This window comes from Mustela putorius, unplaced genomic scaffold (genome assembly GCF_011764305.1).
Source record: "Mustela putorius furo isolate JIRA1106 unplaced genomic scaffold, ASM1176430v1.1 tig00000145_pilon_pilon_pilon, whole genome shotgun sequence".
NCBI classification, from domain to species: Eukaryota; Metazoa; Chordata; class Mammalia; order Carnivora; family Mustelidae; genus Mustela; species Mustela putorius.
The window spans coordinates 27,895,149-27,911,748 of record NW_025421294.1 but is presented as its reverse complement, the minus strand read 5'-3'; the positions used below and the strand labels follow the sequence as shown (position 1 = coordinate 27,911,748).

The 16,600-nt window shown below is 38.5% G+C and overlaps 1 protein-coding gene across 3 annotated transcripts in view; it reads right to left on the bottom strand.

Moving 5' to 3' along the window:
* Positions 1-16,600, bottom strand: part of AFF4 (AF4/FMR2 family member 4) — a 96,254-nt gene that overhangs the window by 30,376 nt on the left and 49,278 nt on the right. For all 3 annotated transcript variants that reach the window (XM_045075510.1, XM_045075512.1, XM_045075511.1), the window contains 2 exons: positions 3,365-3,401; positions 111-159 (listed from right to left, as the gene is read on the bottom strand). In XM_045075510.1, the coding sequence (XP_044931445.1) occupies positions 111-159; positions 3,365-3,401 (86 nt within the window). The remainder of the gene's footprint in view (positions 1-110; positions 160-3,364; positions 3,402-16,600) is intronic.

Here is a 16,600-nt window from a genome sequence, read left to right as displayed (position 1 = left end):
TACTCCTTCCTTAAAAGATTAAATACACATATTTAAGTGTTGGGCTAATACATACACACTACAGACAGACTCTTAACAAAACAGACAAACTTATTAAGCAATAAACTTACGATTTAGACTGGTGTCCATTTGAAGTTTTAGAAGAAGGATTGTATCTTTCTAGAACAAAAGAATGCAGAAATTAACAACTACAGTATGGCCATTTAGATCATAAAATATGTATCGGTATACCTTCAAAGAAATGTAAATCAACACAAGATGGAATTTGTCCCTCCATCAAATTGGTAACACTTCAAAGTCCAATAAATAGAAGATACTGGAAACAGGCATGCTCAGAAGCTGTATGAAGGATTATAAATTCATATAATTTCTTTGGCAGGCAATCTGGTAATATTATCTTACGGATACTGGAAATGCACATATCCACTGATGCAGCAATTAGGATGAAAAAAAATTTACCTTACAAGTATATCTGGAAGAATACATAAACACACACTCACACACAAATGTTTATCATAGTATGATTTGTAACAGCAAAAACTAGAAACATGTCTATCAAGAGGGATCTAGTTAAATTATGGTACATTCATACAATATAACACAATTTTCATGTTAAAAAGAATGAGCTAGAATTTTTACACTGATACAGACAAGTAATAAAGAGTAGGAGAAACTTATGATCCCATCTGCCAATAGTTAGTTATGGAGGGAGGAGGACAGAACTAAAGAGGAGACATTCTTTTTTCTTTTTTTCTTTTTTTTTTTAAGATTTTATTTATTTGACAGAGAGAGAGAAAGAGAGAGAGAGAGAGCACACGCATGAGAGAGGAAACACAAGCACAGGGAATGGGAGAGGGAGAAGCAGGCTCCCTGCAGAGCAGGGAGCCCTACACAGGGCTCAATCTCAGGATGCTGGGATCATGACCTGAGCAGAAGGCAGATGCTTAACAACTGAGCCACCCAGGTGCCCCAAGATGAGACATTCCTAGAAGATTTTAAGATAGAAAATGTAAACTTTGGGGGGCACCTAAGTGGCTCAGTTGGGTTAAAGCCTCTGCATTCAGCTCAGGTCATGATCCCAGAGTCCTGGGATCGAGCCCCACATCGGGCTTTCTGCTCAACAGGGAGCCTGCTTCCTCCACTCTCTGCCTGCCTCTCTGCCTACTTGTGATCTCTGTCAAATAAATAAATAAATAAAATCTTAAAAAAAAAAAAAAACCAACCCAAACTTTCTGGCCTATAGCTATTTTATACATATCAACAATGGTGGGTCCCTTTTTCCTACAACTATAGCTTTAGGGCAGAACCAGTGTAGATCTATTTACTAAAGAAGTTAACTGTTCTTGGCAAAAAGATCATTTATTTTGTTGTAGAGCTATATGGGGAAGCCTAGATATTTCCAAGGTTCCTGACCTTGTCACTATCAATTCACATATCCAACGTCTCTTGGGACCAGACTTAAATTCCCTAAGGCTAGGGTGCTTGGATGGCTCAGGTCATGATCCCCCAGGATCCTGGGATGGAGCCCCGCCTCAGGCATCCTGCTCCATGGAGAGCCTGCTTCTCCCTCTCCCTCTGCTCTCTGCTCCCCTCTGCTTGTGCCCTCTCTCTGCAAAATAAATAAAATCTTTTTTTTAGAAGATTTTATTTATTTGACAGATAGAGATCACAAGTAGGCAGAGAGGCAGGCAGAGAAAGTGGGAAGCAGGCTCCCTGCTGAGCAGAGTCTGACGTGGGGCTCAATCCCAGGACCCTGAGATCATGACCTGAGCCAAAGGCAGAAGCTTAAGCCACTGAGCCACTCAGACACCCCTAAAATAAATAAAATCTTTTTTAAAAAATTCCCTAAGGCTATTATACCCTCAAGTTCTTCTCAGAAACTAAGACAGGGGGTGAAAGGGGGTTCTACAATGGCAGACTTTCTTCCCAGACCTAAAGACCCAGCAAAAATAAACACACTGGGGCGCCTGGGTGGCTCAGTGGGTTAAAGCCTCTGCCTTCGGCTCAGGTCATGATCTCAGGGTCCTGGAATCGAGCCCTGCATCAGGTTCTCTGCTCCGCAGGGAGTCTGCTTCCTCCTCTCTCTCTGCCTGCCTCTCTGCCTAGTTGTGATTGCTCTCTGTCAAATAAATAAAATATTAAAAAAAAAATAAAATAAACACACATCTTCTTTATCCGTTTGTCCGCTGAAGGGCATCTTGGCTCCTTCCACATTTTGGCTATTGTGGCCACTGCTGCTATAAACACTGGGGTGCATATGGCCCTTCTTTTCACTATATCTGTACCTTTGGGATAAATACCCAGTAGTGCAATTGCTGGGTCATACAGTAGCTCTATTTTTAATTTTTTGAGGAACCTCCACACTGTTTTTCATAGTGGCTGCACCAATTTGGATTTCCACCAACAGTGTAATAGGGCTCCCCTTTCTCCACATCCTTTCCAACATTTGTTGTTTCTTGCCTTGTCGATTTTTGCCATTCTAACTGGTATAAGGTGGTATCTCAATGTGGTTTTGATTGTAATTTCGCTGATGGCTAATGACTAACACTTTTTCATGTGTCTGTTAGCCATCAGAAAGGATGAATACCCAACTTTTGCACCAACATGGATGGGACTGGAGGAGATTATGTTGAGTCAAGTAAGTCAAACAGAGAAAGTCAATTATCACATGGTTTCACTTATTTGTGGAACATAAGAAATAGCAGGGAGGACATTAGGAAAAGGGAAAAATGAAGGGGGAGAAATGGGAGTGGGAGACAAACCACGAGAGACAATGGACTCCTGGAAACAAACTTAGGGTTTTAGAAGGGAGAGAGGTGGGGAGATGGGTAAGCCTGGTGATGGGTATTAAGGAGGACATGGACTGCATGGAGCACTAGGTGGTGTTATATGCAAACAATGGTCATGGAACACTACATCAAAAACTAATGATGTACTGTATGGTGACTAACCTAACACAGTAAAAAAAAAAAAGAATAACTAAATATAGACACTGAAAGAGAAGAGCTACAGTAAGCTACAACCCCTTCCTGCTTATAATTTAACTCTCACAGAACCAATTACCTTCAAAAAGGAGACAGGAAGATAGAAGAATGGTTCTTGGGTTTATGAGGTACCCATCAAACTGAATTCATGAACTCTGAACTTCAAATATTTAATAAAAATAGTTAATTTTGATCACCATCAATCTATAATTCTTCATTTTTAAATTTAATTTAAACCAAGATTTGGTTTAACTCATTACTAATAAAAACTGGGATAAGACATGTGAAGGAATTGTAAAAGCAATGTACAATAAGACCATGAGAAATGAATGCTCAATAAAAAGCTTAACTTGAGAACTAAGAGGAAAAGAAATACTCACTTTGTTCTCCGGGGCCGAAATTGGACTGCTGAGATTCCTAAGAAAAAGGGGATTATAAAATTATATAGTGGCATTAAGAGAAAGGTTCATAGTGACAAATGCTTCAAATTAAACTATTCAATTCCAGCTAATTCAATGAAAGATCTGTTGAGCTCCTAGGAATACAGAAAAGAAAAAAACACTGAAAGAATTTATTTATTTTTTTTTTTTAAAGATTTTATTTATTTATTTGACAGAGAGAAATTACAAGTACACTGAGAGGCAGGCAGAGAGAGAGAGAAGGAAGCAGGCTCCCTGCTGAGCAGAGAGCCCGATGCGGGACTCGATCCCAGGACCCTGAGATCATGACCTGAGCCGAAGGCAGCGGCTTAACCCACTGAGCCACCCAGGCGCCCCAAAACACTGAAAGAATTTAATGATCACATATGATGGGCTTCAGTAATCATGTGGTCAATAATGAACTTTCCCAAAACTCACTACAAAAAGCATCAAGCTACCTAATAGTTCCTCTTTATTATTCATTTCTTTTCAGCAGCATCCACGGTACTCATATTCTAATTTAGGGTACTCATATTCTAATTTAGAGCCCAGGGAAAGCAAATGACTTCAATTTAAGATTCTTGATCTTAAGAAAATGTTTAACAATAACAACAACAAAATAATAGTAATACTAGGGGCACCTGGGAAGCTCAGCTGGTTAAGTGTCTGACTCTTGATTTCGGCTGAGGTCCTGATCTCAGGGTTGTCAAATCGAGCCCTGTGTCAGGCTCTGTACTGGATGTGGAGCCTGTTTAAGATTCTTTCCCTCTCCTTGGGAAGGGGAGTCCTACATCCAGCTTGAGGCACATGCTCTCTCTCTAAAATAAACAAACAAACAACCTATACTACAGTAAAAAAAGCTGTACAACCTATATGGACTCAAAAGATACCACCTTTATGAACTAAAAACCTCACATGTTATTCACACATCATTTTATTACCTTCCTTTGCCCGTGCCCAATATCTTACAAACAATTAGCAAGTTGAGGAAAAGACTGTCATATACTCTTTTTAAGCTGTAAGCTGTATACTAGAGTCCAGTGTCTAGCACTCAGGAAATACCAATAAGAAAAGAAGCCAAAACGTCACTCTCAGGGAAAGAAACATGGCTTTTCAAACTCATCTTTCATGATCACAACCCTTTTCACATGTGTAAATTATGCATTTTTCTAGGTTGAGTCTGTAGTATACAGTATAGTATTAAAATTATACAAACATCCCTAAAAGCCTACTTATAAACAAACACCATCTGGGAGCCTGGGTGGCTCAGTCAGTTAAGCATCTGCCTTCAGCTCAGGTCACGATCCCAGGGTCCTGAGGCCAAGCCCCACATTGGGCTCCCTGATCAGCAGTGAGTCTGCTTCTTCCTCTGTCTCTGCCTGTAGCTTCCCTGCTTGTGCACCCTCCCTCTCTCTCTCTCTCTGACAAATAAATAAATAAAATCTTAAAAAAAAAAATAAGCACAATCTTTAATGACAGAAACATCTGTGAAAGAGAAATCCACATAGTATGAATTTTTTAAAATACAGTTTCACTGTTTAAAAAAACACTGTACGGGCGCCTGGGTGGCTCAGTCGTTGAGCATCTGCCTTGGGCTCAGGTCATCATCCCAGGGTCCTGGGATTGAGCCTTGTATCGAGCCCCATATTGGGCTCCCTACTCAGCAGGAAATCTGTTTTTCCCACTTGCGCTCCGCTCCCCCTGCTTGTGTTCCCTTTCTCGCTGTGTCTTGTCTCTGTCAAATAAATTAATAAAATCTTGAAAAAAAAAAAAACCCAAAAACACTGTAAAAAACATCTGTGGTCAAATGATTTCAACAAGTGTGCCAAGAGCACCCAACAGGGAAAGAATATGCTTCTTAACAAATGGTGCTGGGACAACTGAACAGCCATATGCAAAAGAATGAAGCTGGATCCTTACCTCAGACAGTATTTAAAAAATAACTCAAAATGGATCAAAGACCAAATGTAAGGCTAAAACTACAAAACTCTTAGAAGAAAATTTACAGTCAAACTTTAATGATCTTGGATTTGGCAAAGAATTCTTACATATGACACCAAAAGCAAAAAACACAAAAGAAACAGATAGATAAAATGGACTTGAGCAGAATTAAGAACTTCTGTGCTTCAAAGGACATCATCAAAAAGTGAAAAGACAACCCAAAGAATGGGAAAATTTATCTGCAAATCATGGATCTTTTAAGAGATGGCTATCTACAATACATAAAGAGCTCTTACAACTCCATGATAAAAAGACAAGCAATGAAAAAATGAGCAAAGGATATAAGGAGATATTTCTACAAGGAAGATATACAAATGGTCAATAAGCACATGAAAAGATGTTGTTCCACATCATTGGTTATGAGGAAAATGCAAATCAAACCCACAATAAGACACCACTTCACACCTACTAGGATGACTAGGATAAAAAACACAGATAATAGCAAGTGTTGACAGGAATGCACAGGAAATCAAAGCCCAGCAGGAATGTAAAGTGGTATAACTAGCTCTGCAAAATATTCTGAAGTTCCTCAAATGATTAAACATAGAGTTACTATATGACCTTGCAATTCTACTCATAGGTACATAACCAAGTGAAACAAAAACATTATGTCCATACAAGAACTTGTACACAAATGTTTATAGCAGTATTACTTCACAATAGCCCAAAGCTCAAAACAACTTGAATGTCCATCAGCTGAAGAATGTATAAACAAAATATGATATATATCCATACAATGGAATGTTATTTGGCCACAAAAAGAAATGAAGTCCTGATACCTGCTACAACTTGGAATAACCTTGGAAACATTATGCTAAGTGAAAGAATACAGTTGCAAAAGGCCATATATGGTAAGATGCAATTTACATAAAATGTCCAGAAAAGGAAATATACAGAGAAAAAGAACAGGTGAGTGATTTTATTTATTTATTATTTTTATTACTTTTTTATTTACTTGACAGATCGCAAGTAGGCAGAGAGGCAGGCAGAGAGAGGGGGGGGAAGCAGGCTCCCTGCTGAGCAGAGAGCCCGATTCGGGGCTCAATCCCAGGACCCTGAGATCATGACCTGAGCCAAAGGCAGAGGCTTTAACCCACTGAGCCACCCAGGCATCCCAAGGTGAGTGGTTTTAAATAGCTGGGAGGGAGAGGGAAAGTGGGTAATAGATGAAGAAGAGGGAGTTTCTCTTTGAGGTGATAAAAATGCTCTAAAATTCAATGTTGTGACAGTTGCACATGTCTATAAATATACTCAAAACCATGTAATTGTATACTTGAAATGGGCAAAAGGCATGGTATGTGCATTGTATTTCAATAAAGCTATTAAAAAAACTATAAAGCAGTGGCCAAGGTCATGCCTGTGAATTGTTTTAAGATGCAAATAATCCTCCACCCCTTGAACTGCCAATTATCTTATACTTATTTACCTGATAAATGACCTAAAAGTTAATAGCCTGAACTTTAAGTCATCTCTCCTTGTCCTCACCTCCGACAATAGTCAGTCTGCTGGTCTCCAAATGCTAGTGGATTCTGTCTCTAAAACATTTACTAAATGCAACATCTCTTCTCCATCTACACTGCAAAGACTTCAGGTCCTCACATTTTTCAATTTACAAAGGCCATCTAATGGATCTTTCTGGCTGTAATCTTCACTCAATTCTCCTTCACTCAACTACAGTCTTGAGTTAATCTTCCTAAAGCCCAAATTCTAGTATGAGTCATTACTACTACTTTTATGGAGCCTTCAATGGCTCTTTGTTTTTCCTAGGAATGAAAGCCAAACTCCCTGACATGATATTCACTCATATACCTAAGTACTGGAAAAACAAATGATAAATAAAAACAAGGAGCTTCTATTCATGGAACTTAGCACTCATCAGTATAATGTCAATGACTATCTCTGCAACTGTTCATGCACATAAAGGTAAAAAGGTTAACCGTGATAAGTACAAGGAAAGGCAAATACATACACAATATTATATAAGAGCTTACAATTGGGTGTGCATGAGCATGTGAGTGAATGGGTGAGTTAGTGAGAGTGAGAAGAGGGAGGGAGAGGGGGAGAGAGGAAGACGGACAGATCTAGCCAGGAATATGAGCAAAGACTTCCCAGAGCAAGTGCCATTTAGGTTAAGACCTAAACTAGGTAGCAAGTAAACGGAAAGGTCAGTGTTCAAGGTACAGAAAACAGCATGCGTAAAGGCAGGAAAGACAGGAGAACGTTTAGTATAAAGGTTTTAAAGGCAGTTCATGGGCACAAAAGATACAGAAGGAAGGGTGGTGAGAAATGAGACCCAACACCTCAAAAGGTGAATCATAAAGCATGCAGACTTTATAGGTTATATTAAAGAACACACATATACAACCACATCTGTTAAGTAAAACTTGAGATTTGCGGGAGGGACAGAGAAGAAAGGGGTTGGGCAGGAGGTATAATTCATTTTTACATGAGATAACATGTCACGAAACAAACAGTGAAGTTCTACGTTAATGTAAAACATGTGAACTTCTAACAAAAAAATATACTGCGGGGGTGCCTGGGTGGCTCAGATGGTTAAGCCTCTGCCTTTGGCTCAGGTCATGATCTCAGGACCCTGGCATTTAGCCCCACTTCAGGCTCCAAGCTCTCTTTCCCTCTCTCTCCTCCCCTCCTACTGTGCACCCGTACCCCCAAAAAATAAATAAATAAATCCTTTAAAAAAATCATAAATTGAGATAACTAAAGCACCTGTACTTTCGTCCACCTCAATATAGCTAATTTTGTACAATGAATGATTTATTCTAAAATTTGTTTTTGTTTTTTTTTAAAGATTTTATTTATTTATTTGACAGAGAGAAATCACAAGTAGATGGAGAGGCAGGCAGAGAGAGAGAGAGAAGCAGGCTCCCTGCTGAGCAGAGAGCCCGATGCGGGACTCGATCCCAGGACCCTGAGATCATGACCTGAGCCGAAGGCAGCGGCCTAACCCACTGAGCCAACCAGGCGCCCTCTAAAATTTGTTTTTTGAATCTTCAGCTGTGTTTTCTAACCCTGCCTCAAAAGTGTTTCCCGACAAAGAAATGAATTTTAGTATATTCTCTGTTTACTGGATTTTACTAATTTTTAAATAGAGCAGAAAGACCAAGTTTCTGGACAAAGGTACAGAACACTGGGAGAACTCTCAAAACGTATTTTTAATACAATTTACTAAGCCTGTATATTTAAGGACTGGATTGAATTATTACACAACTCAAAATATCAAAGAGTATGAAGCATGACACTGTCATAGTTTCATTAGTTAGTATATCAAGTACATTTTAAACTAAAAGCAAGATTAATGACATAAATGCATATTCAAACTACCATTGATAATCTGAATGTTTTCTTCTTTTTTTATTTTAGGTCACCCTTGTTTCTACTTTGTACAGTGACAGTTAAGAGCTCATACCAGAAGAGGAAAAACCTCAGCTCTTGTCATTTTCTTATTTACTCAGAAACTCATTTTAGTGTTATTTTCACTCAGTAGTTTCATGGCAGGTATATTTTTAAGCTGCCTGTCTAGTAGTGAAGATTAGATGAATTAAAACCAGTTAATATAATCTGTAAATCATCTTAACTGAGTCCATTTAAAACTGTAATATGCTAGAGCCACTAAGAGCAAATGAGTGAGAGCAATTCTACCAACTTTTCCATAATGAAAAGACCTAAACTTCTCCTGGAATACCACAGAAATAAATTGTGATCATCTGCCATTCAGATGAAGAGAAGCAATACTACATTGATTTTGTTTTCTTAGACATAAGAATGGAGAATTTTTCAAACTAAAAAATAAGAATAAAGTTTTCATCCTGTTTCTCCCCCAATCTCCAATACACACAACACTGGAGTATACATATGCTTTCCACTTTGGAGACTAATGACTTCCCATAAAGGTAAGAATAAAGATGGAGATAAAGAATGGAATTAAAACACATTACAGGAGGTAAAAATCATTAGGACTTGGTGACAGTTTATTGGGTATGACAGAGAGGGAGGTACCAAAGATAATTCCAAAAAGGTTTTTTATGGATTCATTAAGACAGGAAATAGTAAAAGAGAATCATGCTTGTTTTCTCTTGCTTTCTGGTTGGGAACTAGCAGAGAGAATCACAAGTTCTCCCTGGAAGATGTCTCAAAGTCACCTAAAACTCATTATCTAAGAAGAGTCAACTATGCAGCTGGATGTATATCTGGAATTAAAATAAATGAAGAGAAAAGAGAAGAGAAAAATTTGTAGAACACCTCTGTAAAGAGGAACAGGATATAAAGAGAAGACAATTCTAGGTCTAAGCATGATGTGTGGAAATACGCATCCACGTAAACACTAATATGTAATTTTTTTCGTTCTTTTGTATTATTTTATTTCCACAACCAAACGTTGGGCAAACTGAGGCAAAACATATTTCTTCATTTGTATTCTTTTATGGCACCGAGCACAATGCCTGGAAAACTCACATTAATTGGTAGAGGCAAAGATAGAAGAGAAAAAGACATCAGAGAAGCAAAGTGACTCTAGATTTTGTAAACTGGATCTACAAAATGGGCCAATAGTGGTCATAATGAAAATGGTTTTGGTGAGGTATCATGTGAAGCAAGATCAATCAGACTATCATGAGGAGTACCTGAGGAAAGAAGAACAGATCTCAAATATGAACCACTCTAAGGAAGTTCAACTCCAAGGAGGAGGACTGGCGGAGAATCACATGAACAGAGGGATTTGCCTTACTGTATATATGTATGTATTGTGTTGTTTTTACAAAATATGGAAATGATCTCTGAAAGTATAGTCTTTTGTGTTGTTTTTAAATGGGTCAGATCAAGGATGTTTAGGCCAATGATATGGATTCACTAAACCAGCTCTCCAAACATATTCCTAAACTCAACTTCTCATCCACTACGAGCCACATGTGAACTGTGTTTCAGACTTGCTAATGAGTGTGAAATCCTTCCTATTGGGCTCTTTACCTTCCCTTGTGCTTCTGGCACTGCTTTACTTCTCCTTCTAAGCCCAGTTACTGTCATCATCTTTAGGATGTCATCTCCAAATTCCCTAAGTATCAAAATTTTCTTCCTTCTCTGTCCTCTCAGTGGACCTAGTTTATATGGTTAGCACACAAAGAGAAAAAAATACCTATTAAAGCTTCGTATAAAGCTTTAAACTATATTACACATGAAGGTGTACTCACTGAAAAGACAGAGAATGAGATGAGCTATAAAAAACCAAAACCTGGGGCACCTGGGTGGCTCAGTGGGTTAAGCCTCTGCCTTCGGCTCAGGTCATGATCTCGGGGTCCTGGGATGGAACCCCACATCGGGCTCTCTGCTCAGCGGGGAGCCTGCTTCCTCCTCTCTCTCAGCCTGCCTCTCTGCCTGCTTGTGATCTCTCTCTGTGACAAATAAATAAATAAATCTTTAAAAAAAAAAAAAACAACCAAAACCTAACTTGTAAAAGTAACCTGACCAAATCAATGATCACTAAGTAGCTAACTAAAATGTTTCAGAAAAACCAAAAATCTAAACACATTACCCAAGTATTTATATCCAAATTCAATAAAACATTTACTGAACAGCCATAGGTGCCAGGAACTATTCTAGGCACTGGCACAGATTATTCTAATTGCTTTTTAAAATACCAATCTCAGAACAGGGTAACATGCAAATGATCCAGTGTCATACCTCTGAAGCACCTAGAACACTGCCAGGAGTTGTTGCAAACATACACTGAATTATGTTCAAGGGCAGTCAAAAGCTTTAGTATGCTTCAAACTATCACTAGAAAATCTACTAGCCTACCTCCAACTATAACCACCTCATCTGCTTTCCCTCCTATGATAAGAAATGAGCTAATAAAATCAATATCCTGTACTTGAGCATTGAATCTCAAGCTCTCCTGAGATTTCCTAAGGGCACCCTCTGTCTTTCCCAGGCAGCATACGCTTTTCCTTCTTATTAAAACATTATGATCAGTACATATGTGTATATATATACATATATATACACACACACATACATATATATGATATACATACTATATAACAAGTAAATACATAAGTGAAAGTATAATTATATTTAAATAAATAAATTAAATATATATATATGATAAAATATTCTCATCTTATAAAAATACTCACCTGAAACATCACTATACCCTTCTTGGCACCATCACATTTCTCTGTTCCTCAAAAGAAAATCTTCTTTTACATACTCACTGTCTCCAGTGTTTTGTGCCTCTGTAATCATTCTTTATATATACATTTTTTTTTAAGATTTTATTTGTTTATTTGACAGCATGCGACTGTGCACACCAGCAGGGGGAGTGGCAGGCAGAGGGAGAGGGGGAAGCAGACTCCTTGCACAGCAGAGAGACTGATGTGGGACTCAATTCCAGGACCCTGGGATCACAATCCAAGCCAAAGACAGTTGTCCAACCAACTGAGCCACCCATGTGCCCTGTAATCATTCTTTTGCCCTCAGCTTTCTAACTAAAGTGTATTGTCAGTAAACACAACACATTTCAGAATTTATGGAATGCAAATAAAATATTACTTAATTGTTTATAGCACTAACAGCCTGTATGAGAAAGTAAGAAAGATCTCAAATCAATGACCTTAGCTTCCTCTTTAAAAAGAAATTTTTTTTTTAAGGGTGCCTGGGTGGCTCAATTGGTTAAGCCTCTGCCTTCAGCTCAGGTCATGATCCCAGAGTCCTGGGGTCAAGCTTCACATTCGTTCTCTGCTCAATGAAGAGTCTGTTTCTCCCTCTGCCCTGTCCCTCCCCTCACGCCTTCTCTCTCTGGCTCTCTCTTTCTCTTTCAAATAAAATTCTCTTTTTTCAAGATTTTATTTATTTGACAGAGGGAGAAATCACAAGTAGGTAGAGAGACAGGCGGGGGGGGGGTGAGTCGGCTCCCTGCTGAGCAGAGAGCCCAATATGGGGCTCGATCCCAGGACCCTGGTATCATGACCTAAGCGGAAGGCAGAGGCTTATTTCACTGAGACACTCAAATAAAATCTTTAAAAAAAAAAACCTGAATTTTTAAAAAATAAAATCTTTAAAAAATATATATATATATATATACTGTGATCCATATCTTGTCACCATATACAAAAATTACCTTGAAATGGATCATAGATCTAAATGTAGCCTAAAACTATAAAAAGTCTTAAAACAAACAAACAAACAAAACCAGAGGAGAACATGGGTAGGGCAAAATTTTTCAGATACCAAAAACATGATCTGTAAACAAAAAAAAAACCCTTGATGAATTAGTTTTGATCAATATTAGCAACTTCTCATCTTCAAAAGATAGTTGAGATAATAAAAGGGAAGCTACTTACTAGGGGGAAAATGTGCAAATCTTATATCTGATAATGGACCTACATCCTGAAAATATAAATTCTCAAATTCAATATGAAGAGGACAATAGGGGAGCCAGGGTGGCTCAGTCAGTTGAACATCTGCCTTTGGCTCTGGTCATGATTCTGGGGTCTTGGGATTGAGCCCCATGTTGGGCTCCCTGCTCAGTGGGGAGCCTGTTGCTTCTCCTTTTCCCTCTGCTACTCCCTCTCCTTGTACTCTCTCAAATAAATAAAATCTTTCTTAAAAAAATGGAGAGGGCAATAATCTGGTAAGAGATGGGCAAAAGATTTAAATAGTGCACCAAAGAAGATACACAAATGCCAAGTACATGAAAAGGTTTTCAACATCAATTGTCATAGAGAAATGTCAACTGAAAACAAATGGAAAAAAAAAAAAAAATGGAGCACTCCTACACAACTGATGAAAGGTCTAAAATTTAAAAAGACTGACCATGGGACGCTTCGGTGGCTCAGTGCGTTAAAGCCTCCGCCTGTGGCTCAGGTCATCATCCCAGGGTCATGGGATCGAGCCCCGTTATCAGGCTCCTTGCTCAGTAGGAGCCTGCTTCCTCCTCTCTCTCTCTCTCTGCCTGCCTCTCTGCCTACTTGTGATCTCTGTCAAATAAATAAATAAAATCTTTTTAAGATAGATAAATAAATAAATAAATAAAGGCTGACCATGCCAAACTCTAATAAGTATGTGGAGCAACTGAAAATCTCATCATAGGAATATATAATGGTTCAATCATTTTGGAAAACAGTATGAGATTTTCCTAGAAGTTAAATGTATATCCACCCTATGCTTGAAGGTATTTACTTATGAGAAATAAAAGCATGTACCCATACAAAGACGTGTACACAAATATTTAGAAATTTATTTTTTTAAAGATTTTATTTATTTATTTGACAGACAGAGTTCACAAGTAGGCAGAGAAGCAGGCAGAGAGAGGAAGGGAAGGAGACTCCCTGCTTCACAGAGAGCCAATGTGGGGCTCAACTCCAGGACCCCGGGACCATGACCTGAGCCGAAGGCAGAGGCTTTAACCCACTGAGCTACCAGGTACCCCGTGTCTTGTACACAAAAATTCATAGCAGCTTTATTTAATTAAAAACCAGAAAGAGGGGGCCCTGGGTGGCCAGTGGGTTGAGCCTCTGCCTTCGGCTCGGGTCATGATCCCAGGGTCCCGGGATCGAGCCCCACATCGGGCTCTCTGCTCTGCAGGGAGCCTGCTTCCTCCTCTCTGTCTGCCTGCCTCTCTGCCTACTAGTGATCTCTGTCAGATAAATAAAGAAAAAATCTTTAAAAAAAAAAAATAAAATAAAAAAATAAAAAATAAATAAAAACCAGAAAGAGCCCAAATGTTCATCAATAGGTGAATGGCTAAATAAACTGTGCTATAACTATGAAATTGAATACTACTTAGCAATAAGAAAGAATGATTTATACATTTGACAATATAGATGAATCTCAAAATAATTGTGCTGAGTGAGAGGCGCCCGTGTGGCTCAGTCGGCTGAGCATCTGCCTTCCGCTCAGATCATGACCTCAGGGTCCTGGGAGCTAACCCCATGTGGGGCTCCGTGCTCAGGAGGGAGTCTGCTTCCCCTCTCCCTTCACCCCTCCCCATAGCTCATGCTCTCTTTCTTAAATAAATTTTTAAAAATCTTTTTTTTTTTTTAAAGATCTTATTTACTAATTTGACAGAGAGATCACAAGTAGGCAGAGAGGGAGGCAGAAAGAGGGGGGGAAAGCAGGCTCCCTGCTGAGCAGAGAGCCCAATGAAGGGCTCGATCCCAGAACCATAAGATCATAACCTGAGCCGAAGGCAGAGGCTTAACCCACTGAGCCACCCAGGTGCCCCAATAAATAAAATATTTAAAAAAATAGTAATTGTGCTAAGTGAAAGAAACAAACCAAAAAGAATACATGTATTATCATTCCATTTGCACGCAATTCTAAAAAATGCAAACTAATATATTGTGACAGAAATCAGATTAGTGGTTACCTAGGGATGGGAAGGGCAGAGACTATATAGGAAGAGAACATTATAAAGGATCATAAGGAAACATCTGGGGTACATCAACAAGAGGAAAGATAAAAACCGTATGAACATTTCAAAAGATGCACAAAAAGCATCTGACAAATTATAACATTCATTTGTGATAAAAAAAATCTTCAACAAAGTAGGTTTAGGGGGAACATACCTCAACATAATAAAGGCCCTATATGCTCAACATAATAAAGGCCCTATATGGAGAACACACAGTGAACATCATCCTCAATGGGGAAAACTAAAAGCTTTCCTCCTAGGATCATGAACGAGATAAGGATGTCTTCTCTTACCACTTTTATTCAACACAGTATACTACAAGTCCTAGCCATAGCAATCAGACAGAAAATAAAAGATATAAAAGATATCCAATTCGGTAAGGAAGAAGTCAAACTTTCACTATTTGCAGATGACATGGTACCATATATAGAAAATTGTAGAAGATGCCACCAAAATCTAGGACTAATAAGTGAATTCAGGAAGATCGCAAGATACAAAATTAAGATACAGAAATCTGTTACATTTCTATACATTAAAAATGAGGTAGCAGAAAGAAAAATTAAGAAAACAATCCCCTTTATAATTACAAAATTCAAAATAGTATAGATCAAATAGATCAAAAATAGTAAAACACCTGAATATATTTAACCACGGAAGTGAAAGATCTGTACTCTGAAAACTACAAAGCACTGATGAAGGAAAATGAAGACAGCACCAACAAATGGAAAGAAACTCCATGCTCATGAATTAGGAGAACAAATATTGTTAAAACGTCCATACTATGGAAAACAATCTACAGATTTAATGCAATCCCTGTCAAAATACCAACCTCATTTTTCACTGAACTAAAACAAATAATCTAAAATTTGTATGGAACTACAAATGGCCCTGAAAAGCAATCTTAAAAAAGAACAAAAGTGGGGTGCCTGGGTGGTTCAGTGGGTTAAAGCCTCTGCCTTCGGCTCAGGTCATGATCCCAGGGTCTTGGGATCAAGCCCTGCATCGCTCTCTGCTCCTGGGGAAGCCTGCTTCCTCCTCTCTCTGTCTGCCTCTCTGCCTACTTGTGATCTTTGTCTGTCAAATAAAATAAATAAATTCTTTAAAAAAAAAAAAAACCTGGAAATATCAAAATCCCAGATTTCAAGATATGCTACATAAAGCTGTAGTAATCAAAACAGTTTGGCACTGGCACAAAAAAAGATAATAGATACATAGATTATAGATCTTAGAGAACAGAGAATGCAGAAACAAACCCATGATTATATGGCCAATTAATCTACAACAAAGGGTGCATGAGAGGGAGGCACCTGGGTGGCTCTGTCAGTTGGGTGTCTTGGTTTCAGCTCAGGTCATGATTTCATGGGTTGTGAGGCTGTGTCCCACGTCATGCTTTGCATTGAGCAGGGAGTCTGCTTGAGATTCTTTCCCTTCCCCCTACCCCTGCACACATTTTCTTTCTCTAGAATAAGTAAATCTTTAAAAAAAAAAAAAAAGAATATGCAATGGGAAAAAGTCTCGCCAACAAATGGTGTTGGGAAAACTAGACAGCTACATGCAAAAGAATGAAATAGACCACTTTCACACCAGTTTCATTTTATACATAAAAATAAACTCAAAAATTGATTAAAGCCTTAAATGTGAGACCTGAAGCCATAAAAATCCTAGAAAGAGCATAGGCAGTAATTTCTCTGGCTACAGAAACATTTTTCTAAGTGTCTCTTAAGGCAAGGAAAACAAAAGTAAAAATAAACTGTTAGGATTATATCAAA